The 25,573-nt window shown below is 37.9% G+C and overlaps 1 protein-coding gene across 4 annotated transcripts in view; it reads right to left on the reverse strand.

Annotated features, from left to right (window-relative positions):
* TMEM50B (transmembrane protein 50B) overlaps positions 1 to 25,573 on the reverse strand; it is a 34,707-nt gene that overhangs the window by 5,504 nt on the left and 3,630 nt on the right. For 3 of the 4 annotated variants that reach the window (XM_033418217.2, XM_004264525.3, XM_049709758.1), the window contains 4 exons: positions 9,678 to 9,817; positions 8,158 to 8,270; positions 6,241 to 6,308; positions 2,132 to 2,224 (listed from right to left, as the gene is read on the reverse strand). In XM_033418217.2, coding sequence (XP_033274108.1) covers positions 2,132 to 2,224; positions 6,241 to 6,308; positions 8,158 to 8,270; positions 9,678 to 9,776 — 373 coding nt within the window. In that variant the 5' untranslated portion in view covers positions 9,777 to 9,817. Of the gene's footprint in view, positions 1 to 2,131; positions 2,225 to 6,240; positions 6,309 to 8,157; positions 8,271 to 9,677; positions 9,818 to 17,533; positions 17,631 to 25,573 lie in introns of those variants that run through there. The other variant, XM_033418218.2, reaches the window with a different exon arrangement.

Here is a 25,573-nt window from a genome sequence, read left to right on the forward strand (position 1 = left end):
TGAGATGTGGACTATGCATAGTGCTCAGAACAGTTCCTGGCTCATAAAGTGCTATATAAATGTTAGCTGCTGCTATGATTATTAACAGTTCCAGAAAAATCTGTACAGTAAAAGATTTGAAATATGTGTTAGAAATGCTCTCTGAAGTCAGTTTACAAACTAAAAAGTATATATAATGAGCAACGCTGTAGAAATATGAAGGTGAGATCCATAATTGAGAAATTTCTCAGTATGTACTAGTTCTTTAAAGATTAAGATACGACCACTGAGGGAATTCCGTGGGTCCAGTGGTTAGGACTCTGCACTCTCACTACCAAGGGCACGGGTTCCATCCCTTGTTGGGGAACCAAGATCCCCCAAGCTGCGTGGCACAGCCCCCAGAAAAAAGAAAGAAAGTAAAAAAAGTACTTTCCCTCAAATAAGCTTCATGCTAGAACTGTGTGCTCCAGGGTATTTTTAATTAACTAAAATAACACATTTTAGAGTAGTATTAATTAAACATTAGACAACCACTGTCCTCTTGTACTGACTTATTTTGTGCAAAATGAAAGACAAAGGTATTCCCAAATCTTATACTGATCAATCTATGATACTTAAGGGATCCTATCAAGATATTAAAAGGTCAGTTGTGGGTCAGGACAAGATGTGACAGTTAAGCAGAGTGACAAAGAGATTCCAAAGATAGAGGCATCAGAAGATGAATAAACTGTTATCTGAAACTTATTCCTGTCTTTGGAGTGAAGGGAGAGCCAGTGAAAGAGGTTCTTCTGATGCTTCCAGAAGCACATGCTGAGACTGGGTCCTGCTTTTCAAAACCTCTCGCCATCCCCGTGATGAAAAGCTATGGTGAGTGGAACAGTCACAAAACTCAGAATGGTATACTAAGAGCTCACTCCATTGCATCACCAGTTTCAACATGAAGGCTACACACGTCTTCAGTCTTGCACTTAAAAAACTCCCCTTGTGAACTGACAGTGCTTCTCAGCACCTCTGCCCCCTAAAAAACAAAAATCAAAAAACAAAAAAAAACCCTCCCCTTGTACCTATGAATGAAAAATTAGAGGTTGGGGTTGGAGAGAAGACGTATCAGTGGACAGAAAGATACTGAGGTCCACAACGCCTTACCTTGAAAACCTTGGGGCAAGGTATGTTTTGGAACTCAGGATTTTTCAGATTTAAAAATGGTAACACAGGGGGACTTCCCTGGTGGCTCAGTGGTTAAGAATCCACCTGCCAATGCAGGGGACACAGGTTTGAGCCCTGGTCCGGGAAGATCCCACATGCCACGGAGCAACTAAGCCCGTGCGCCACAACTACTGAGCCTGAGCTCTAGAGCCCGCGAGCCCCAACTACTGAGCCCACGTGCCACAATTACAGAAGCCCACGCACCTAGAGCCCATGCTCTGCAACAAGAGAAGCCACAGCAATGAGAAGCCTGCGCACCGCAACGAAGAGTAGCCCCCGCACCCTGCAACTAGAGGAAGCCCATGCGCAGCAACAAAGACCCAACGCAGCCAAAAATAAATAAATAAATAAATTTATTAAAAAAAAGAAAAACGGTAACACAGGGCATAATATTACATAGCACCCCCAACTATGTTTGGACCAGCATCCCACAATCAAATACAACCACATTCCTCTAATAAAACATTTGAATACTTATTAAATGAAATAAAGACTATAATGAGCCCTGGATCATTAGGTCAGGTTTTGCTGCCAAACTGGTTATGAAAAACCTGACCTTCAGCACTTTTGTGGATTTTAGAATTGTGTATAAGGGGCTGTAGCCCTGTACAGATTTCTCACTTTTACCACTACAACACTCAGTAAAAGGCCTCTGGTATCGAGCCCGGCTATCTGGGGTAAGGAAGGAAATCAGAACCTCTAGAGACAGCTGAGAGTTACCTGGTCTTGTCAGTGGCTTGGTTTTCCTAACGAGGCTATCCCACTGCATTAAATGACCCCACTGAGAAGTTTTATTAAATAATTTATATCTTCAAACAGAGACTTACCTTCAAGCTAACTGAATTATTAAACTAAATTTTACTCCACGGGGAGTTGACAGACTAAGCCAAATATAAAGGACATATCTGAATCTTTCCTATGAAATAAAAGAGGAATAAATACTTACTTTGGGTAACATATGCACCAAAAAGAATCCACATAGAAGCAATAAGTGACCCAAACATCAACATGAAACCAATGAAGAGCCAAACTCGAGCACCTGTGTGAAAAATAGGCTTTATGATTTTGCTCATTTCTACAGCTCTATGCCTTAGGAATACATAACACTAGAACACTGCTCATCTAATATATGCTATGCCTATCAAAGACAGTCACGTATTTATATACACCTGCTAAAACATTTAACTGAATGAAGATTGAAAAAAAGAAACTAAAACTAAAAGGTGTTAAGCGATACTTGGAAAGGGAAAAAGGGTAAGTTACCATTCTACTGGCTAGAGAAACTAACAGCTGAGTTAACTAAAGTAGGAAAGCTTCAGAAGTAATTATTTGACTAAACTGATTAATTAAACCCTAACTGAGGGCTTCCCTGGTGGCGCAGTGGTTGAGAGTCCTCCTGCCAATGCAGGGGACACGGGTTCGTGCCCTGGTCCGGGAGGATCCCACTATGCCACGGAGTGGCTGGGCCCGTGAGCCATGGCTGCTGAGCCTGCGCGTCCAGAGCCTGTGCTCCGCAACGGGAGAGGCCACAACAGTGAGACGCCCGCGTACCACAAAAAAAAAAAAAAAAAAAAAAAAAAAAAAACCCTAACTGAAAAATTACCGTGTTGTATATATTATCAAAGTAATTGCTCTATTAGAAGTAGCAAATGTATTTCAGATAGCCATTACCACACAGGAATGAGAGAATGCAAATGAATAAGGACCATATGACTTCTTTTCATCAACGTTAATATCATGGTACTACTCAACATGGTACTAACAGCAACCATATATTCAATCTCTCTTATTCAGCCAAACTGTACCACATACCCTTGAAAAGTTCAAGGACAAAAGTATCTCTTCAACCCCCTACTGTATAGAATTTTAGAAGTTATACAACAGAATCTCAATAAAGTGATCATCTGGGCACCTGAGTAGATTCAATACATTTTCAGGAAAGCAAGTTAGCATTTGTGCCAGACCCTGATCACAGGTATATTGACAGCCTGTCACCCTATGGAAGGGGAATATAGCTCCCCTGAAGTGAAAATAAAACCCAAGCCAATTTCCATAATAGAAAGCTAAATTTGCCTCAATTTCAGATATTCTGTTACTAACTGAACAGAAATTCATATATTTTAGACACCAGATATACAGGAAGCTCAAAGCTCAGAATGAGTAGAACAGCTAATATTTGAGAGAAATGGGTCCCTAGGTTATCTAAGTTTTATTATAATACTAAACAGATCTCCAGAAATATACAACAATGTTTACTTCCTTGGAGGAAAACATCCTCCAAATTCAATCACAGCTTTTACCTAAAGTGAATGAAAGGAAGTATCAAAAATCCTTGTAATTATTTTCCTTCATGTCCTTTATATATGACCACACAAAAATTTTTTAACAAAACTGAACAAGAAAATAACTTCCCTTGAAAAATGAGTACACTTTTGTTTAGCAAAAAATAAAAAACTGTAACATTTTCCCTTTTTTGCTTTGACTACCAGGAAGCTCAGAGTCAAGGTTAATAATTAAGAGTATCCATTTTGTCCTAGAGTCTAAGTATCAATACATGATCTTCTTTCTACCTAGTTCCTGTTCCTTCTTATTTAACAGTTCCATTTGTAGTATATCTATTACGTTAATAACACTTTCCTGCAAATTCCTCTGGGAATTAAATGGGAATAAATTACACACAAACCATTTAAGTAGTATGAAAGCTTAGTGTGGCAAGAGCTGAGCATGCCTACAAGATAGTTTGCCCTGAATTTTTGAAGCACTAGACAGAACTTGCACTAAAGGTACCACATATAAATGTAAACTGACGTAAACTGACTGTGAATTTTAACTGGGTAAGAAATAATCGTGGAATAAAATGTTATAGTCACTACTGAGAGTAAAAAGTATGGGCTTTGGAACCAGACAGACCCAAGGCACATACAAGTTCTAGCTTTAAGCTAAAAAGTTTGGGTAAGTTACAATGAAATTTTCTACAGAAAATAGATAATAGTAACATAATCCACAGCAATGCCTGTGGAATATTTTTGAAAGAAAAATGATCGAATACGTTAATGTGTGCTCTATGCACAACGTCACTTGCTAATACATGCTTTTTTACTCTTTATTCTCACTCATTCCTGACACTACCTGCTGAAGCTGGGGCACAAGGCATGCATGTGTGTGTAAACATGCATGCACAGACACACACAATGCACTTTTAACTTGGGTTCATCTGTCATTTATCACTATTCCTATCCTCTCCCATTCTTCAAGGATCACAATGGAAGTGAAATTTTAAAATGTGCATCAGCATTTAAAGCATCAGGTACAAAAGAAAGCTAATTTGTTCCCCTGTAACTGGCTTACTTCACTTAGCATAATGTCCTCCAGGTTCACCTCTGTTGTCACATATGGCAGGATTTCCTTCTTTTTTAAGGCCCATTCCCCTTATGCGAGGTATCTAAGAGAGTCAAATTCATAGAAACAGAGGGTACAGTAGTGGTTGCCAGGAGCTAGGAGAGGGGGAAGTGGGAGTTGCTGTTCAACGAGTATAAAGTTTCAGCTACACAAGATGAATAAGCTCTAGAGTGCTGTACGACACTGTGCCTATAGTTAGCAATATGGTATTGTGCATTTAAAATTGTGTTGAGAGGAGATCTCATGTTTAGTGTTCTTACAAAAAAAATAATTTTTTTTTAAAGCTAAGCTCGTCAGCTCCTTGATTTGGTTTAATGTCTTCTGATACTTTATGATTCCATTTATATGAGATTCTAGAAAAGGCAAAACTACAGTGATAGAAAGCAGATCAGTGGTGGCCAGGAGGTGGGGGAAAGGGGATTAACTACAAAGAGATATGAGGGAACTTTCCGGAGTAATGGAAATATTCTATATCATGATTGTAGTGGCAGTTACACAACTGTATACATTTGTCAAAACTCATCGACCTGTACGCTTTAAATTGAATTTTATTTTATATTTTATATAAGTTATCCTCAAATACACTGACAAATATATATATATATATATATATATATATATATATATATATATATGATACTGTAGACAAAGAGACTAAATGATTCTCGACTGGATACAAACATAGCATGGTGGCCAAGAGCATGGGCTCTGGAACCAGATTGTCAGTGTTCAAATCCTGGTCCCACCACTTACTTGCTTTATGATTTTGGACAAGTTACTTAAGCTCTCTGTGCCTTAGTTCCTTAATCTAAAACTGAGGACAAGAGTGGTTACCTTATAGGACTATTGTGACAATTAATTGAGTTAATATGTGTAGAGCATTCAGGACAGTCTTTGGTACACACTAAGTATTCTACAAGTACTTGCTATTATTCTTAACCATCCTTCAAACTTCCTCCCCCACCTACTCCAAATTCCTGCTATAACCACAAGTCACCCCTCCTAGTTCTTAAAGGCTGGAAATAGAATGTCTAGTCCTGAGCTTTTTATATACAGCATGGAAATTCCACTAAAAACAAACCCCTGGATTCTAATAGAATGTGTTATAATCTGAACAAAAGAAAAATACTGTTGGATGACAAACCAAAAAAAATTCAAACTAAACAAAATATGTATATGTAAACAAAGAGCATGTTTCTTCGAAATACTTCTGTTGTAGCCTATGGGTGGTTACTCAGGTGATCAGAACTGAATGTGAAAAACACTGTAGTCCTAGGTTTGATCTCTTAATGTGTCCATACTTTGCTATTCAGTAATCACAGTCAGCCATCTTGTAAGCAATATTATTGGTCAACATTTGGGATAAGAATAAATCCATCATTAACACAGGAACAGTCAAGATCCACTGATTTTGCATGGTTACATTTTATCTATATACTATGGGCAATATAACATGACAAAAACCAGTAACCTCTGGCAGTAACTTTAACTTTCTTAAAGTTTTAAATAACACAGGAACTTTTTTTAAAAGTAAATTTTTAAAAATCCTACATAATCATTAATCATCCCTAAATAAAGACTCACTAGAGGCTTTGTTTTTTCTGCTGATAAATCCCTCTTTTGCCAGCATACATTAACAACTCAAAGTGCCCTTACCTGTTCTTCCTAAACAGCCGCTTTCATAGCTGTCACCTCTCACCTGAGCATTGGACACGGCATTTATCCTAGAACAATACAAAATCATCTAATAAGCTTTCATGCTGCTAAAATATTCAGAGATATTTATATATCATTTAGAAGGGAAGCATTTCCTATCTAAAGCCAGTATCTGAATAACTGAACATTATCTTTTAATTTAAATATCCTAGTGGATAGAAATACTATGCTAGTCTTATTTTTCTAAAGTACACCAAGAAAACATACTTAATTTTTTTTAAATATCAATGTTTTCTATATATTGGTAATAAATATGTTGAAAACAAAATTAAGAAAACATTTCCATTTATAATAACATCAAACAAAAACATACTTAATTTTAAGGGATTACTATCACTTGTCTCCAAAGATTATGAAAGAGACCAATTTTCTGAGTTCTTTGTCTATTTTATTTTATATTTATACATGAATGACCCACCATGAGTTACCCCATTTTAAGGTTCTCATTATAACCAAGAGTTCAAAAGTTTCTCTTTGTGTTAAAAGTCAAGTGATTTTCTCTCATCCATTTCTCAAATTCAGAGAACATTTGGTATAATAAATAGGCCTACTTTATTCAGCTTCTCTTTCCATTCTTGTTAGAGCGGGTATATTTGTAGCAGGAATTGTCTTTTCTAAGCATCCTGAATGAATATAAGTAGTTCCATCTTCTACAATTTACCTTTTTGAAGCTCCTGACAGTATAAGAAAATTATGTAATCTTAATGTTTAACATATTTTTTTAAATTATTAAAAGACATCCATGAAAAGCTTCCAAACTCTTTTATGAAGTGAGATAATGGCTAAACCTAAATATGATTTAATAAAAAAGGAAAGCCATAGATCAATCTCATTTAAGGCCAGTCCTGCCCTCCCTCCAATACTGGCAAATACAGTTAAGTGACACACTTAAAGAAAATAATACTCCATGGTAAAAGTTGAATGTATTAGATACTCAGTGTTCCGTGGTGACCTAAATGAGAAGGAAATCTGGAAAAGAGAGGATATATGTATACGTATAGCTGATTCACTTTGCTGTACAATATAAACTAACACAATATTGTAAAGCAACTATACTCCAATAAAAATAATAAATTTTAAAAAGGATTAAAAAAAAGTTGAATGTATTAGAGTATTCAAGGATGACTTCCTACTAAAAAATCTAGAAATATAACATACTTCATTAAACCTAAGATGCCAATGATTTTTAAGATGCACCATTATTTTTTTATACTGCCAAGAAGGAAAAAATATTATGAATTATAAGATACCAATGACTACAAGAAGCACACTGATATTCAAAGATATTAAAATACAAAAAAAATCTTAAGATCTATAAAACATAGTAATTTGTCAGTTTAACAAATATAAGAACAAAAATCACATGATAATCTTTATAAAGTATAATAAAATTATCTAACTAAATTCAACACTTTTTAAAAAAAAATTTTTATTGGAGTATAGTTGATTTACAATGTTGCGTTAGTTTCAGGTGTACAGCAAAATGAATCTGTTATACATATACATATATCCACTCTTTTTTTTTTTTAGATTCTTTTCCCATATAGGCCATTACAGAGTACTGAGTAGAGTTCCCTACGCTATACAGCAAGTTCTTATTAGTTATCTATATTATATATAGTAGTGTGTATATGTCAGTCTCAATCTCCCAATTAATCTCTCCCCCCCAAATTCAACACTCATTCTTGATTTTAAAAATCTTAATAAAATGGCAATATAGATATACACACATATATTTATCATGTTAAAGAAGAATCAATCAATGAAATTAAAAAGTTATTCCAGATAGCATTAAACTTTGAGGAAAAAATGTTTTTAGAAAAATAATCTTGAATTGAGAATTACCTTCATACTTACATGAAGAAAGCCAATGTGGAAAATACACCACATGTGTGAAAGGCATGGTTCAGCTGTTCTGGCTTAGGATATACCACGGCTGCATCAATCATTATCCACCAACCTGTAAAAAACTTGAGAAAGAACCCATGTCATTAAAATAACACTAACACTTTGGCTTAGCATGATACTGTTCCTTAACATTCCATGTTTTCTATGGACCATATAATTGAAACATAAAATATGTCTACTTTGAGGTTTAGATGTTGAACTATAAAAAAACAAGAATTCCTTGTTTACTTATTCTTTATAGCATATGAGGTGAATCTAATCAAATCCGTGTAAGATTCAAGTTCTGCTCTTAATGCAAGATGAAAAATTTATTAACTAGGAATGAATTTTCTGCTTCTTTTAACCACTATAAAATTATATACAACCAAAGCTCTCTTAACTAACCTCCAACTAACCAGCTCCCTGATTACCTGATGTGTTTCACTCTCTCGTTCATATTAAAAACAATGTGGAACATTCTTTTTTAATATGCCCAAGCACTTTTGCTTCCACAAATGAGCTCCCATGTCTCCAAAAAATATCTACGCTTGCTATAATTTTAATTATGTAATTTGATTAAATACTGCAAAACTGACTAAACATGAGTTTGCAAAATGTAATGTTTCTATGTAAACTAAGCTGAATAGAACTAAAGTAGACAAGTTACTAAGGAATTTCATAGACAAATTAAGTGCAGGCGAGGTGACCACAGAGAGCAACAAAAACTTGGAAACACCTAAAAGAAATCTGCATGCATATTGCTTCACAATTCTAAGATGTTATGGAAAAACCTGAACAAACTTTTTGGCCACCCCAATATCTTTAGCTCCTGCTCCACTTTATTTCTTTATTTATCTTTTCTATTGAACTTCAGGTATAGAACCATATACTGGAAAAGATTAATTTAAATTAAGTGGAACATATACTGAAATTTGCTTCAAAAAGTGCAGTGGGGGCAGGGAGTGCTAGATGGAATGCTAAAGCAAGATTGGTCATGATCTGACTTTTTTTTGAAGCTCAATGATAAGTACAGGGGGTGAGAGAGGACTCTATACCATTCTCTCTATTTTTGTGTATACTATTGATATTTTCAATAATAAAAAGTTTTTTAAAAAATATTGGAAAGAAAATTAAGCAGTAGCTTCCTCCACAAATTTCTTCCTCTCGCTTCCTGCCTGTGCTGCAGCTGGGGTATGAAGATGGCAACCCTTCCCTAAAGGGCTGCAGGGCTTCAGTTCTAATGCAGCCTATGGTTGTTACTACTGTCTGCACATCCTGAATTTCAATGAGTCACAACAATATTATTAGTTACATCAAATTCTGAGCCTTTGAGGATCCTAAAGGAATGACACATATTACATAATTTACTTTAAAAACTACTGCCTTCAAAAACTGTATTATCATGGGTATTCACAGTTCAAAGGAATCAAGATTAATTTTCAGGGCAAAAAGTGAGGTATAAATGTCACCAACCAGGCTTTTTCACTTACCAATATACCTGCTACTACAGAAGCCACTGCATTTCTTCTCTCACTCCAGTCGATACATTCACATTCTGGCCAACGGAAATTATCTAGGAAGCCTGCCATTTTCACCACTTAAGCATGGACTTTTCATTAAATACTATATTCTACAAATAAAAAGACAAAAATAATCGATCTAAGGAAATGTTTTTAAGAAGTGAAATATCTTACTCCTTTCTTAAAGCTTTAAACACAAATTTAACTTTAGGTCTAAATCTACTATAGTTAAGAAGAAAAATTCAATACTACAATGAGTATCTATTGAGATATACATAAGACTGTCCTAGGACACAGAAGGAGCTTACTATTTGTTAAATGAGCATGGAGATTTTAAAACATGTCTGTCATAGAGAACGGACTTGAGGACATGGGGCGGGGTGGGGGGAACCTGGGATGAAGTGAGAGTAGCATCAACATATATATACTACCAAATGTAAAATAGATAGCTAGTGGGAAGCAGCAGCACAGCACAGGGAGATCAGCTCGGTGCTTTGCGACAAGCTAGAGTGGTGGGATGGGGGGGGAGGGAGGCTCAAGAGGGAGGGGATATAGGAATATATGTATGCATATGGTTGATTCTCTTTGTTGTACAACGGAAACTAACACAGCATTGTAAAGCAATTATACTCCAATAAAGACGTATTAAAAAAGTAAAGTGTCTGCAAAGCCTTTGACACTTCTCCAATTGAGAGGTGGATCTATGTCCCTACCTTTGAATTTAGGTCAACAAAAAAGGCTGGTTCACCGATAAAGTAGAGAAAGTGATGCTATGTAACTCTGCCACACAACTTCTCAGACTAGATCATAAAAGACAACGCAGCTTGCAGGTGGTTCTCTGGAACACTAACACTAGAGCCCTGAGTTGCTTTGTAAAAAATCCAAGGCCACAGTGCTGTGAGGAGACCACGTAGAGGTGTTCTGGCCCACGGTTCCAGGTGGTGGCCCAGCCGCCACCTGCCAGATGTGACTGCTGCTCCGGTTATTAGCATTACTCCCACATTTTTTTAAGACTTCCCTGACGAGGCCCCAGGTATACGGAGCGGACACACGTCATCCTGGCTATGCCCTTTCCAAATTCCTGACCCACAGGAACTGTAAGCATAATAAAATGGCTGTTTTAAACTACTAAGTTCTAGAGTTATCTGTATGCAGCAATAGATAACTGGAAGGAGAAAAATCACATGCATAAAAAACTATATAAGGGTACAGCATGCTGTGCAAATTTTCAAAACAAAGAGAGTATGTTCAGATGTGATGATTCAGGAACACCTTAAGTTCCCGAAAGAAAAGGGGAAAAAAAAACTCTTTTAAAGCACTAAAGAGTGCTGAAAAGCAGGCAGAAACTGGAGGTCATTTACCCCTTGAAAGAAAACACAATGAGCAAGATCCACTTTAATACAGCTTTTCCCCCTGAAGAATTCCCTAACCTCTCACTCCCAGCCAAGTGAGTCCCTGTGGGGCAGAATAGCTAAAACTTGAGCAAAAATCAGTCTTTCTGGCTTCAGGTATCAGTGGATGCAGTTCAGGATGACAAGAGCAGCTGGAAATTGAAGGGGAAATCTTGGAATGGGGTAAGTCACAAGAGGGAGCCCCAAACACTAATATAAACTCTCTTAAATCCTGACTAATCCCTGAACAGCACATGCATGAAGGAGATTCCAAGGACCTCAGCAGAAAAAAATATCTGGAAGGCTAAAAGTACTAAACAGATTTCAGCTGCTATCCCCTGCAAGGCATTTTGGAATTTGAGTTCCACCAGGTCAGAGATTAGTAAACACCTTGGGATTTCCACACACTCCAACAAAGTATAAAACCAAATCTCCACAATTTCAGGGTGATGAGTCAGTATTTTAATTGCCTGTTAGAACAAAAAGTAACACTCTTTAGATGAAGATAACTGATCCAGAGTGTCTATAATGTATCATCCACAATGTCCAATATACAGTTGACCCCTGAACAACACAGGTTTGAACTATGCAGATGCACGTATATGTGGATTTTTTTCACTAAATACATACTACAGTACTACACAGTCCATGGTTGGTTGAACCCACAGATGCAGAACTGCAGATACGGAGGACCAATGTATAGTTAAACATGAATTTCTGACTGCACAGAAGGTCAGCACCCCTAACCCCTGTTTTGTTCGAGGGTCAACTGTATAGTTTAAAAAAAAAATTACTTGACTTTTACAGAAGCAGAAAAAATGTGGTTTATCTTCAAGGAGGAAAAAAAAGCAGTCAATAGAAACAGACCCCCCCATAATTCAGATATTGAAAATTAGCAGACAATGACTTTAAAGCAGCCAGTATAAACACATCAAAGACAAAGGAACATGGTCAAAATAACTGAGTTAATGGAGAATCTCAGTAGAGAAACTTTAAAATGTAAATTTTATGACTGAAAATTATAATATTTGAAATTTAAAATTAACTAGATGGGCTCAGTAGGAGATCAGAAACAGTAGAAGAAAAGTACAGTAAGCTTGAAGAAAGATCAAAAGAAATTATACTATCTAGAGAACAGGTTTTTTTTCTTTTTAATTAGGGGGAAAAAATGAATAAAGCTTAAGGAAACTTAGGAACACTAATAACTGGTCTAACATATGTTTAATTGGGTCCCAGAAAAATAAAAGAATCAGGAAGAAAAAATATTTAAAGAAATAATGGCTGATAATTTCCCAAATTTGGTGAAAAATAATAATTTGCAAATCCAGGAAGCTCAGCAAACTCCAAGGAGGACAAACACAAGGAAAACATCATAATAAAACTGCTGAAAACCAGAGATAAAAAGAAACAAAGCAACATTAGGGGGAAAAAATAATCAACACATTACATACAGGGGTAGTAGAACAGTATGTACGATGGCTGACTTCTCATCAAAAACAATGGAGGCCAGAAGAAAATGGAAGGACATTTTTTGACGTGCTTTTAAGAAAAGCAATCATGAGAATTCCCTGGTGGTCCAGTGGTTAGGACTCCATGCTCTCACTGCCGAGGGCCCGGGTTCAATCCCTCGTCAAGGAACTAAACTCCCACAAGCCACTCAGCACGGCCCAAAATCAATCTCAAATGCTATATCCAGCAAAAGTATTCCTCAAAAGTGAGGGTGATGGAAGTTCTACCCCTATCTATCTACCCAAGAGAAATGAAAACATATGTCTACACAAAAACTTGTACACAAATGTTCATAGCAGCATTACTCATAATAACTAAGCAGTGCAGCAACCCAACATATGTCAATGAATGAATGAATAAATAAAATGTGGGATACCATACAATGGAATACAAATTCAGCAATAAAAAGGAAATACTGATACATGATACAACACAGATGAACCTCATAAACATTACGCTAAGTGAAAGACAACCACGTATGGTATATTCCATTTATATAAAATGTCCAGATGAGGCAAATCTATACACAGAAAGTAAATCAGCTGTTGCCTAGTGATGGGCAGGGGAGAGCAGAGTGTAATAGGGAGTGAGTACTCATAGGCATAAGGTTATAAAATTAGACTGTGGCGATTACTGCACATAAATATACTAAAAATCACTGAACTGTACACTTAAAACAGGTGACTGTTATCATATCTTTATTGTATCTCAAAAAAGCTTTTTTTAAATGAGGATAAAATAAAAATATTTTCAGGTAAACAAAACTAAGATAATTCATCATCAAATTTGCACTAAACAATGCTAAAGGAAATTCTTCAGGTTAAAGGGAGATGACACCAGATTAATCTCAGATCTATAGGAAGGAATGAAGAATACCAGAAATAATCAATATGTGGGTAAATATAAAAGACTATTTTTTATTCCTTCTCTTTATTTAAGACAACTATTTAAAGCAAAAAGTATAACATTGTAAAGGATATCCACAAAGATAAACTTTCTAAATAGCATGTCAGTTACATTTTCAAATAATATGCTTAAATATGGATTTAAGTGAAATACCTCTAAATTTAAAGTAATGGGTCTAATTGTTAATCTGAAAAGAAGTACTATAAATATACTACAGAAGGTCCAAACACTGGAAACACAGACTGGGAGACAATATTTGCAAAACAAGTATCTGACAAAGGATTTGTACGTACAATATAGAAAGAACTCTTAAAGATTAATAATAAAAATATATATATATAGGCAATAAAAAGTGTGCACGAGAGTTGAACAGACTTGAAATGGGCAAAGGACTTAAAAAGACAATGACCAAAAAGCATCTAAATAGGTATTCAACATCATTAGTCATCAGGGAAATGCAAATTAAAGAAATATCATCACATCCACTAGAATGGCTAAGATTAAAAAGACTGACTGTTGGAAGCAGAACAACTGGAAATCTCATACATTTCTGGTTGCGGTTTCTTACAAAGTTAAAAATAATCCTCCCTATAACCCAGCAACTCCATCCCTAAGTATTTACCAAGGGAAGTAAAAACATATGTCCACACACAAAAAGACTTTTACAAGAAAGTTTATAGCAGGTTTATTCATATTAATAGCAAACTGAAACAACCAAAATATTCATCAACAGAAGAATGGATAAACAAATTATGATGGATTCATACAATGGAATACTATTCAGCAACAAAAAATGATGAACGATATATATAACCACACAGAAAAAAATATCTCAAAAACCTGATTTATGTGAAAGAAGGCAAACACAAAGTAGTATATACTGTATGATGCCATTTAAAATGAAGCTTAGGAAGAGGCAAAACTAATCAATAGTCCCAGAGATCAGAACAGTGGTTGCCAATAGGGGCTGAGGACTGACTACAAGGGAACTTTTTTGGGGTGATAATAATGTTCCATATCTTGGATGGGATAGTGATTATGCAGGTACATTTATTTATCAAAAGTTACTGAAGTGTACACTTAAGATCTGTGTATTTTACAGTATGTAAATTTTACCCACATAAAAGATTTAAAAATTTTATCACTTAGATATGCTTCAGCTGCACTAAAGCCTTACTATGTACGCATTATGGGCACATTTTATCAAGATAGCCTGCAGACACAGAGATGAACTGTTATCAAAGATTAAATACTACCTGGTTAAAAACAAGTTTAGGGAAGGTCGCCATGAATTTAAGACAATGTCTGAAGGTTAAAACAAAAGTCATGGGACTTCCCTGGTGGCACAGTGCTTAAGAATCCACCTGCCAATGCAGGGGACACGGGTTTGAGCCCTGGTCTGGGAAGATCCCACATGCCGCGGAACAACTAAGCCCGCACACTACAACCACTAAGCCTACATTCTAGAGCCCACGAGCCACAACTACTGAAGCTTGCGCACCTAGAGCCCGTGCACGGAAACAAAGAGAAGCCACCGCAGTGAGAAGCCCACGTACTGCAATGAAGAGTAGCCCCCGGCTTGCCACAACTAGAGAAAGCCCGTGAACAGCAACGAAGACCCAACGCAGCCAAAGATAAATAAATAAATTTATTTTTTTTAAAGTGACATTATAAAAACGAAAGTCATGTTTCCTATTATAAAAGTCATTTTGCATATATTAACCTATTTATAAATAGTTCTATAAGCAGAAAACATACAGTTGTCCCTCAGTATGTACAGGGGATTGGTTCCAGGACCCCCCTCGAATACCAAAATCTGTGGATGCTTAAGTCCCTTATATAAAATAGCATACTATTTGCATATAACCTCCTTTATATACTTTAATATCATCTCCAGATTACTTATAATACTTAATACAATGTAAATACTATGTAAATAGTTATAAATACAATGTAAATGCCCTGTAAATAGCTGCCAGCACTCAGCAAACTCAAGTTTTGCTTTTTGGAACATTCTGGAATTTTTTTTTCCTGAGTATTTTTGATCCCTGGTTGGTTGAATCCGTGGATGTGTAACCCAAGGATACAGAGGGCTATTTCCACACACTAATTTCTGAAATGTCATGGTCTTCTCCCTCCTGGAGCTTAAATTGGAGGGTCAGGGGTTTGGGTGGGACAGAGAAACATCAAAATAATACAAACAGTTACTATGAAGGAAATGCACATGATCCTGATACAAAATATGGGAGACCTATTTGAGAATGGTCAGGGAATGCCTCTCTAAAGAGGCAACACGTGCTAAAATTTTAAAACACCCTGAAATTTAAAAGCTGAGTAAAGTTAATTAGATTAAGGAAAAGCAAAAGAGGCAGAGCAGAGAGAGGGAAGATTACATACAAAAGCCACTAAGTCCCTTTGATACTAGCAAGGAAGAATTAGCTGGTACCAAAGAGAATAAGACTATAGTAAGTTAGGGGAGGAAGTGGCTTGGAATAAATATGGAGAGAGACAGGTAAGTACCAGATCACCTTGCAGATTAATGTGGACTTCATGATGGATTTGGGGTTTCACCAAGTGCAACGGGAAACCAAGTGAAGAACGTTAGGATAAAAGGAGCAAAGGCACCAAGATGGTCACTATGGTAAACATTTAGGAGAGGGCTAGTATATTAAGAACTAACACTCTGAACTGAGAAGATTGACTTTCATATGGGTTTTCTTATTGATATTTACCAAAAAATAAGCACATTTTATCATGACAGTCTTGATTTAATAACAGCAATCGACAATACTAACACTGATCCCCTGGCTTAAAGTGGAGATAAGTATACAATATTTAACTTAAGATAATAGGCCTTTGGAGACTTAATGAAGGCAAAGACTACTTAGAGGAAATCTAAATGTTCAATAATAGAATAAATGTTTAAGTAAAATAGTTTACTTAATGCAGACATTTAAAAATCTATTTTTGAGGGACTTCCCTGGTGATCCAGTGGTTAAGACTCCATGCTTCCAATGCAGGGGGTGCAGGTTCAATCCCTGGTCGAGGAACTAAGATCCCACATGCCACGGGGCATGGCCACAAAAAAAATTTTTTTTTAATCTATTTTTGAAAAACATTTAATGGCATGAGTAAATGGTAATGACTAATACCACGTGAAAAAAACAGGTTATTAAAACTGTATCTAGGGCTTCCCTGGTGGCGTAGTGGTTAAGAATCTGCCTGCCAATGCAGGGGACACGGGTTCGAGCCCTGGTCCAGGAAGATCCCACATGCTGCAGAACAACTAAGCCCATGCGCCACAACTACTGAGCCTGTGCTCTAGAGCCCGCGAGCCCCAACTGCTGAGCCTGTGTGCCACAACTACTGAAGCCCATGCGCCTAGAGCCCGTGCTCTGCAACAAGAGAAGCCACGGCGATAAGAAGCCTGTGCACCACAACAAAGAGTAGCCCCTGATCTCCACAACCAGAGAAAGCCCACACGCAGCAACGAAGACCCAACACAGACAAAAATAAATAAATTTTCAAAGTTTGCTGCACTGAGCATGAATTACATTTTTTTTAATGCAAAGTGATTTTAAAAGTTATTGTAATTAACACAATGAATTGTTGATTCGTGCCTGTTGAGAAACCTCTTATATAATGTACTATGTCTGTGACTATTTTAAATAAACTTAAACTTTTTTGAGATCAAGGAAATTACTGGTATGTTCTCCCGCAAAACTGACCCAGGTACCAATTTTTAAAAAAACAAGATTATTGAACTGAAATAATGGACCCACAAGTCTTATAATACATTAGATAGCAATTATTCCTATTACTAGAGAGGCAACTCTTTATAAAAAGAAATGAGTCCTTTTTAGAGAGCATTTTAAGTGATTCAACTGTGAAAATTTCAAACACTCAGTTTAGGAAACCAAAGGATAGCTGCAAAAAGCAAGAGGAGAAAACAACTACACACTTTAACATATAAACATGGTCTGAGTGATTTCCATATGCATCAAAGTCCAAATAACATACCTAATTCAAAATTTTTTCTTTTGACCAAACTTTCATGTTACCATCTGTTTGTTCATCCAGCTCTTCACTAGTTGTTAAATGCTACAAATGTTAGGCACTGTGTATACAAAAATGATTAAGACAATCAATGTAGAAAACAGTCTAGTTAGGGACATTGTCAGAAGAATAAATAACTGCATTATAAAATGTGCTATACTATACATACACAAAAGGGCTATAATAGAAATATGAAAAGAGTGTTATAGGACACTACTTCCCGGGAAGAGTTGAGGAAAGTTTGATAAAGGAAGAATAAACTTGGCTGGGTTTTAAAGCAAGAAGAGGAGTTTGACAGATGAAAAAGAAGGAATAAAATATGCGAAATTATGTAGGGCCACAAGAGAACAGGGTAGAGTTTAAGGTATTTCAAAGAGTGATGCGATTAACATGTTTGGGACAAGATCATCAAGGATTTTTCAGCCTACACAAATCTGACCTCTAATCTCTAAGCCAAGGGATTAGCAAACTTCTGGAAAGAACCAGATAGTGTACATCTTTAGTTTTGCAGGCCAAACAATCTCTGTCACGACTACTCAACTCTGCTGTTATAGCATAAAAGCAGCCATAAACAATATGTGACCAAATGAGCATGGCTGTATTCCAATAAAACTTAAATTTACAAAACAGGCAGCAGACCACCAGACTTGGCCCACAGCTCATAGTCTGCAGGCCCCTGCTCTAAGCACTAGGAAACTACCAGAGGCTTGTAAGCAGGGAAGTGACAAAATCAGCTCTGCGATTTAGAAAGACAATTCTGGTGGCAGCAGTATGGAGGAGGACTGAAGGAAAATGTTAAAGACGCCCTCTAGAGAGGAAGAGAATAAGGATGTAAACTGAGGCCATACTCATACAGGCTAAAGAAAAGGTTTTTATTTGAGAAATATTGATGTGGTATTATCAACAAGCAAGGAAGAGCTAAGAATGACTGTTTGGGTACCCAACGGCTGGAAAGACACCATTAACCAAAATAGGGAGGGGAGCAAGGGAGAGTTTGAGCATAATGTGTTTGATATGACTGAAGGACATCCAGGTGGAAATGTATGTAAGACAGATGTACAGAAACCACTGAAAGAGTGGTTTAAAGCAGAAATACAGATTACAGGCTGATAGTAATTAAGTGGTAACTGAAGTCACAGGGGCAGCTAGGGTATCTCAAGGAGAAAATATGGAAGAGGGCTGAGGACTGATTCAGTGTTCATCTCTGACTCACTCTCTTCCTTCCTTGCATTACTGTCTGCCAGGCATTACAGCAGACTTACATATACAATGGTATTTAATCAGCACAAAACTCTTCTAGATCATGAATGAAATATTTACAGAACATGTCCTACAAGCAAGGCACTGTGGGGAAAATAAAGATGAATAAAACTTGGCCCTCATCATCAGATTTACAAACTGGCAGAGAAATCAATTAACACCTTTTAAAATTAAATTACAATTTGTATCATTAAAAAATCTGGGGGAATTCCCTGGCGGGTCAGTGGTTAGGACTCCCAAGCTTCCACTGCAGGGGGCACGGGTTTGATCCCTGATCGGGGAACTAAGATCCTGCATGCCACATGCTGCAGCCAATAAATAAATAAATAAGTTAGCAAAAAAAATCCAGAAATTAAATTTAAATATCGTGCAAGGCATTAGGTCTACATAGCCAGAGCAAAACAGCTGACTCAAATTAAACAAAAATAAAATCGACATCTTCCCTACTACTACTACTACTACTATTACTATTACTAGTGGCTCTTAGCTATAGGGTGCTTACAGGTGACAGGCAACTCTACTCCATCCTTAGAAAAACTCTTTTCATAGAGGATTCCCCTGAATCCTCACAAATACTCTAAGGCAGTTACTATTATCTCGTATTACTAAAAAGGTTTACAGAGTAACTAGCCCAAGGTCACAGAGCTAGCAAGAAGGAAAGCCAGGATTCCACTGAAGTTCACATCTGATTCCAAACCTGTGCTCATGACCAATACACTGTACTGCTGCCAGACAGTTTCACAGCATTTCTCTCATTTCCATTTCGTGAGGAGAAAGTTACCATTCTACTGCCTGTGGTGAAGAAAGCAAGAAGAACGAGATGGAAGAGAAAGAGCCCCGATTTAGATGAATACTGCGCTCACCTGGAAACAGAAGAAAGCAGTCCAGTGAGGTCTACAATGACAGTGGTGATTACTGTTGATTCACAACTTGACAAAGCAGTCTGGAGAATACAGTTTTTCTTCTTAGGTTGCTATAAGCCTGGTGTCTAGGTAGTCACAGTGTGAATATTTTATAGGCCTTAAAATCCAACAGTATGATTATTCAGAGAGCTAAGCATTTTTGGAAAGACATTTTACATAATCTCAGGATGCTTATTTGCCTTCTGACTTGTAAATCATCTATAACAAGAATAAAATTTAGTAGGTACCACCAATTTTCATAAAAGATTTAAATCTAAAAACCAAAGTAAAAGACAGGGAGCACAGGGGGTTTCTTTTCTTTAATATTTATTTATTTATTTTGGCTGCATTGGGTCTTCGTTGCTGCGCACGGGCTTTCTCTAGTTATGGCGAGCGGGGGCTACTCTTCCTTGCGGTGCGCGGGTTTCTCATTGCAGTGGCTTCTCTTGTTGCGAGCGTGCGCTCTAGGCGTGTGGGCTTCAGTAGTTGTGGCACAAGGGCTCAGTAGTTGCGGCTCACGGGCTCTAGAGCGCAGGCTCAGTAGTTGTGGTGCAGGTTGTTGAAATGATGATATTGTTGAAAGTGAAGGATGATATGGGGACCTCCCTGGCTGTCTAGTGGTTAAGACTCCGCGCTTCCACTTCAGGGGGCACAGGTTCGACCCCTGGAAGGGGAACTAAGATCCCACATCCCTCATGCCTCATGGCACGGCCACCAAAAATATAAATAAATAAAATAAAATTTAAAAAGATATGACTTGGGCTTCCCTGGTGGCGCAGTGGTTGAGAGTCCGCCTGCCGATGCAGGGGACGCGGGTTCGTGCCCCGGTCCGGGAGGATCCCACATGCCGTGGAGCAGCTGGGCCCGTGAGCCATGGCTGCTGAGCCTGCACGTCCAGAGCCTGTGCTCCACAACGGGAGAGGCCACAACAGTGAGAGGCCCGCGTACCGCAAAAAAAAATAATAATAATAAAAAGATATGACTTCCATGACCTCCTGACTCCACGGCCAGATCTAATCCCCTTAGTACTTCATTATTAATCTTGTTATTTGATTAATACATACCTTCCCCTGAAGAGAGTAAAATCCACAAAGGACATTCCATGCCCATTTTTGCTCAATGTAGTTCTCCCAGAGCCTAGCACAGTGACCTGGCATACAATAGGCACTCAAATACTTGTTGAATGACTGACTAACTATTTTGTCTTTCAAATTCTGAAATGCAATACCTGTCTCATTATCCTGTCACCAAAAAAAAAAGTCTACTTCTTTATACCTAGGTTTATTTAAACTGATAATCTGTAGACACTGGTAAAAAGAAGCATCATTTCAATGAGGGAAATAAATCTTGCCAGGACAATATATTAAAACATATTATTTCTTTTTTTTGGCCGCACCGCATGGCATGCAGAACTTCCCCGACCAGGGATCGAACCCATGCCCCCTGCAGTGGAAGCGCAGAGTCTTAACCACTGGACTATCAGAGAAGTCCCTAAAACATATTATTTCTTAAAACCATTCTCCCTGCTTCCTCAAGTCCAGATCCTGCCAGAATTTTCTAAAACTCAGACCAGATCGTGCCTTTCATCAAAAACTTCCAACAGCCTGAGATAAAGTCCAAAAGATACAGGGTATTTACAGTCTCCCCTATGATAGCTTTCTTATCTCCTACTATCTTGATGTACTCTTTACTCCAGCCACAAAGAAATAAAAGGGAGAAGGTAGCCAGTACTTATTGAATACCTACTGTTAGGAAAACTGCTAAATAATTTTAATATATTTATTTACATACTTCTATATCTATTTCTATATGTCTATCTATGTCCTTGGAATGCCCCTTTCATCTCTTTGTCTACAGACAAACTCCCAATTCAACCTTCAGGACACACATCAGCCAAGTTTGGAAATAACTGAACCAGATTACATCAAGGATCCCTTCCGTTGCTAAGATTCTGAGAACCATGACCCTTCTAGTAATGAAGCAGTCTCCAAGAGCGATATGAACTAGAAAGTTCAAAAGATTTCATCATTAATTTCATCTACGTCAAAACATACAATTAACAAACCAAGTGAAATGTGTAAACCTTTATTGATCCTGGTTTCCAAAAAAAAAATTTTTTTAAGGCAGTCTGGGCCAACTGGGTAAATCTGAATACAGGTCAGACAGAGAATATTACAGAATTATTTTCCCAGATGTGATAATGATAGTATTGTGGTTACGTAAAGAGAATGACCTTGTTAGGAGATGCATTCTTACGTATTTAGGGGTGAGGTGTCGATGTCAGCAACATATGATCAAATGGTTAAGGAAAAAAAAAGTAAAGCAAATATGGCAAAATGTTAAAATGTTGAATGTACTGTTCAATTTTTCTGTATGTTTAAAATTTTTTTATAATAAAAAGTTGAAAAAATAGAAAGCCATACTATCATGAATTGCCACCTAAAAAAGATGACTGCTACACAATCCCAGAGCTGATCCAGCCATGGCAAAACTTCACTCACTCTTTGAGGCCATCTTTACCTAGGTTTCCCAGAAGAAGCCATGCTTAGGCATCTTTGCATCCTCTGGGATTGCTCAGAAAATGCCCTACTCCCCAGTTCAGAGACACTGGCTCCAGGGTCACAGCTTTGAACCACACAGGTGAAAGGGAACCCACCTGGCAAGCAGTACTGCGATGCCAAAGGCCTAGAGTAAGAACATTTCAAAGGGGCTCAAAGGAAGTGGATGCCTTGAAGTACCAATTATCCTCCTCCAGCATTAGCCACCATGCAGGCAGCTAACAGTACAGGCTTTGGAGTTAGCACTGGCCTGGGCCTCTTCCCAGCTGTGCCTACTTGGCCATGTTCATTTATCCATTCCACTTTTAATGGAAGAGTCGCTGTGTGACAGGCACTGTTCAAGCTTTAAATGTCCTTGGGCTATGGTCCTCTGAGGTGTAAACTGGGGATATGACAGCACATCCCTCAGTAAGTGAGAATTAATAAGAAAAGCAGTGTCCAGCACATTTGATCACTCAATGCTATCAACCACTACCTACCAAGAAGATGGTTCACATACATACGACTGCTTTTGTAGAGGGCACTCTGCTCCTGGCAGTACTGCCATTACTATTTGGAAGAGAAAAACGATTACTATCTCTGGGTGATGATGGCAGATGTACATAGCACCTCATTCTGCTCCCTCTTGAAACTTCACGAAAACTGCAATCAATAAAAGGAGTTTTTAAAAAGTCATAAACTCCTAACGACAGGGAGAACAGAAGATGAAACAATAGCAATAAAATTTTGAAAGCTGGAAAGCAGATGGACATGGTAACTGACTTAGCACACCCAAGAAAGCCGAATTCCCAAGCCAGTGGTGGGGAAAGCTGAGAACCAACACAGTGACAACTTGGGAGGAAGCAGGAAGAAAAGTCAGATCCCAGAACCTGTCCCTTTTCTCGTCATGGTACTGGCAACTGCTTCTTCCATATCCTGGCAGAAATCTGAGGCTTTTTCCCCCCTATGTCTTGTGTTCTGGACTGGGGGATACCAGGCACAACACAAGATGCAGGTATCATACTGAAAACTGGACAGAAGGGACCTCTGTTCCTCTGTTCTGGTGCAGAAGACTAGCAGCCAGATCCTTTCCTTCCAGATAAGAATCTGGAAAGCTATGCAGAGAAAGAAAACAAAATCACTATAACCTCAGAGATAAGAGAACATACTGCATTTTAAAGCAAGAATAGGATGCTATCATAAGAAACATTCAGAGACTAAAAAATAGCTTTGAAAAATAAAAACATAACTGTGGAATTTTTTTTTAATCCAAATACAAAGGTTGAGAAATAAAAGTTAAGAAAATCTAGCAGTGCGAATTCCCCGGTGGTCCAGTGGTTAAGACTCGGCTCCTTTATTGCCGAGGGCGTGGGTTTGATCCCTGGTCGGGGAACTAAGATCTCACAAGCCACGTGGTGCCCCCAACCCCCAGCCCCCCAAAATCTAGCAGTAAGTAGGTGGAAAACAGAAGAAAACAGGTAAGAAAATTAGAAGACCTTTAAAAGGTTCACATCTAAATAAGAGGTGTTTCAGGAGACACTATAGAGAATACAAGGGAGAAAAATAACAAAATATTCAGGAAAATCTCTCCAGAATAGAAAGTACTGTATTTCCAGATTTAAAGGGCCCATCAGATACTCAACCTAATGGATGAAAATAGACCCACGCTAAGACAGGCCATTTTAAATTTCAAACCACTGGAGTCAAAGCAGAAATTAGTCTGCAGAAATTAAAAACAAAACAAAACAAAAACAAATAGCAGAAACTAACACAACATTGTAAAGCAATTATACGCCAATAAAAATTAATTTAAAAAAAACACGTCAAATACAAAGGATCAGGAATCATAATACTTTGGAATTCTCAGCAACACGAGAAGCAAGATGACAATGGACCAATTACTTCAAAATTCTGAAAGAAAATTACTTCCAACTAAAATTCTATTACCAGTCAAAATATCAGTCAAGTATGAGGATAGAATCAAAACATATTCAGACAGGCAACGTCTCCAAGAAAACGTAACTCTTCTTGTCAAGAAGCTACTGGAGTTTGAGTGCCACTGGAGAGAGTAAATCAACGAAAGAGAATACAGGAAAGATCCCCACACAGGAGAGGTAAAGAGGATCCAGCTATGCCCCAGACGAGGACAACCAGGCCAGACTGAAGCAGTGTAACCAGGTACTATGCCAGCTTTTTTTTTTTTTTAAGTTTTTATTTATTTATGGCATGCAGGATCTTAGTTCCCCAACCAGGGATCAAACCCGTGGCCCCTGCAGTGGAAGTGCAGAGTCTTTTTTTGTTTTTAATACATCTTTATTGGAGTATAATTGCTTCACAATACCGTGTTAGTTTCTGTTGTACAACAAAGTGAATCAGCCATATGCATACATATATCCCCATATCCCCTCCCTCTTGAGCCTCCCTCCCACCCTCCCATCTCACCCCTCTAGGTCGTCGCAAAGCACTGAGCTGATCTCCCTGTGCTATGCGGCTGCTTCCCACTAGCTATTTTACATTTGGTAGTGTATATATGTCCATGCTACTCTCCCGCCACCCCACCTCCGTGTCCTCAAGTCCATTCTCTATGTCTAAGTCTTCATTCCTGCCCTGCCACTAGGTTCATCAGTACCGTTTTTTTTTTTTTTTCGATTCCATATATATGTGTTAGCATATGGTATTTGTTTTTCTCTTTCTGACTTACTTCGCTCTGTATGACAGACTCTAGGTCCATCCACCTCACTACAAATAACTCAATTTCATTTCTTTTTATGGTTGAATAGTATTCCATTGTATATATGTGCCACATCTTCTTTATCTATTCATCTGTCAATGGACATTTAGTCTGGGAAGTGCAGAGTCTTAACCACTGGACCACCAGGGAAGTCCCTATCCAGCTTTTTAACCTGAGGACTGAATGCCCCATGAACCTGACCCAGATTCCTATCTGTACTCAGCTGTGCTTGGCTTGATCTTGATCATATGCTGGTGCAGTTCCTGCTTTCCTTCTGAACCCTGCAGCCTGCATCAGCAAAGGACATTCACTTCCCTCACAGAAGGTTCTACTTTGACCTACACTGATCACTGCATGCAGGGCACGGTGAGCAGCCCACTCCCTCAGTCTGTATTTCTGCCATCTTCCCAGTATTTGGTGCACACTAGAGCCCTCTGATGCCCTGACTGGAGGGAACACCGTAGCCAAGACTCCCTCATAACACTGCCCACTGACCTCCTGAGAAAGGGCCCCTGTCAGGGAAACAGGGAAGCTGAAGCCATTCCGTCCTGCTCATCTTTCCTGGAAGCTTTCA

The sequence above is a fragment of the Orcinus orca genome, chromosome 5 (assembly GCF_937001465.1).
Source record: "Orcinus orca chromosome 5, mOrcOrc1.1, whole genome shotgun sequence".
Lineage (NCBI taxonomy): Eukaryota > Metazoa > Chordata > Mammalia > Artiodactyla > Delphinidae > Orcinus > Orcinus orca.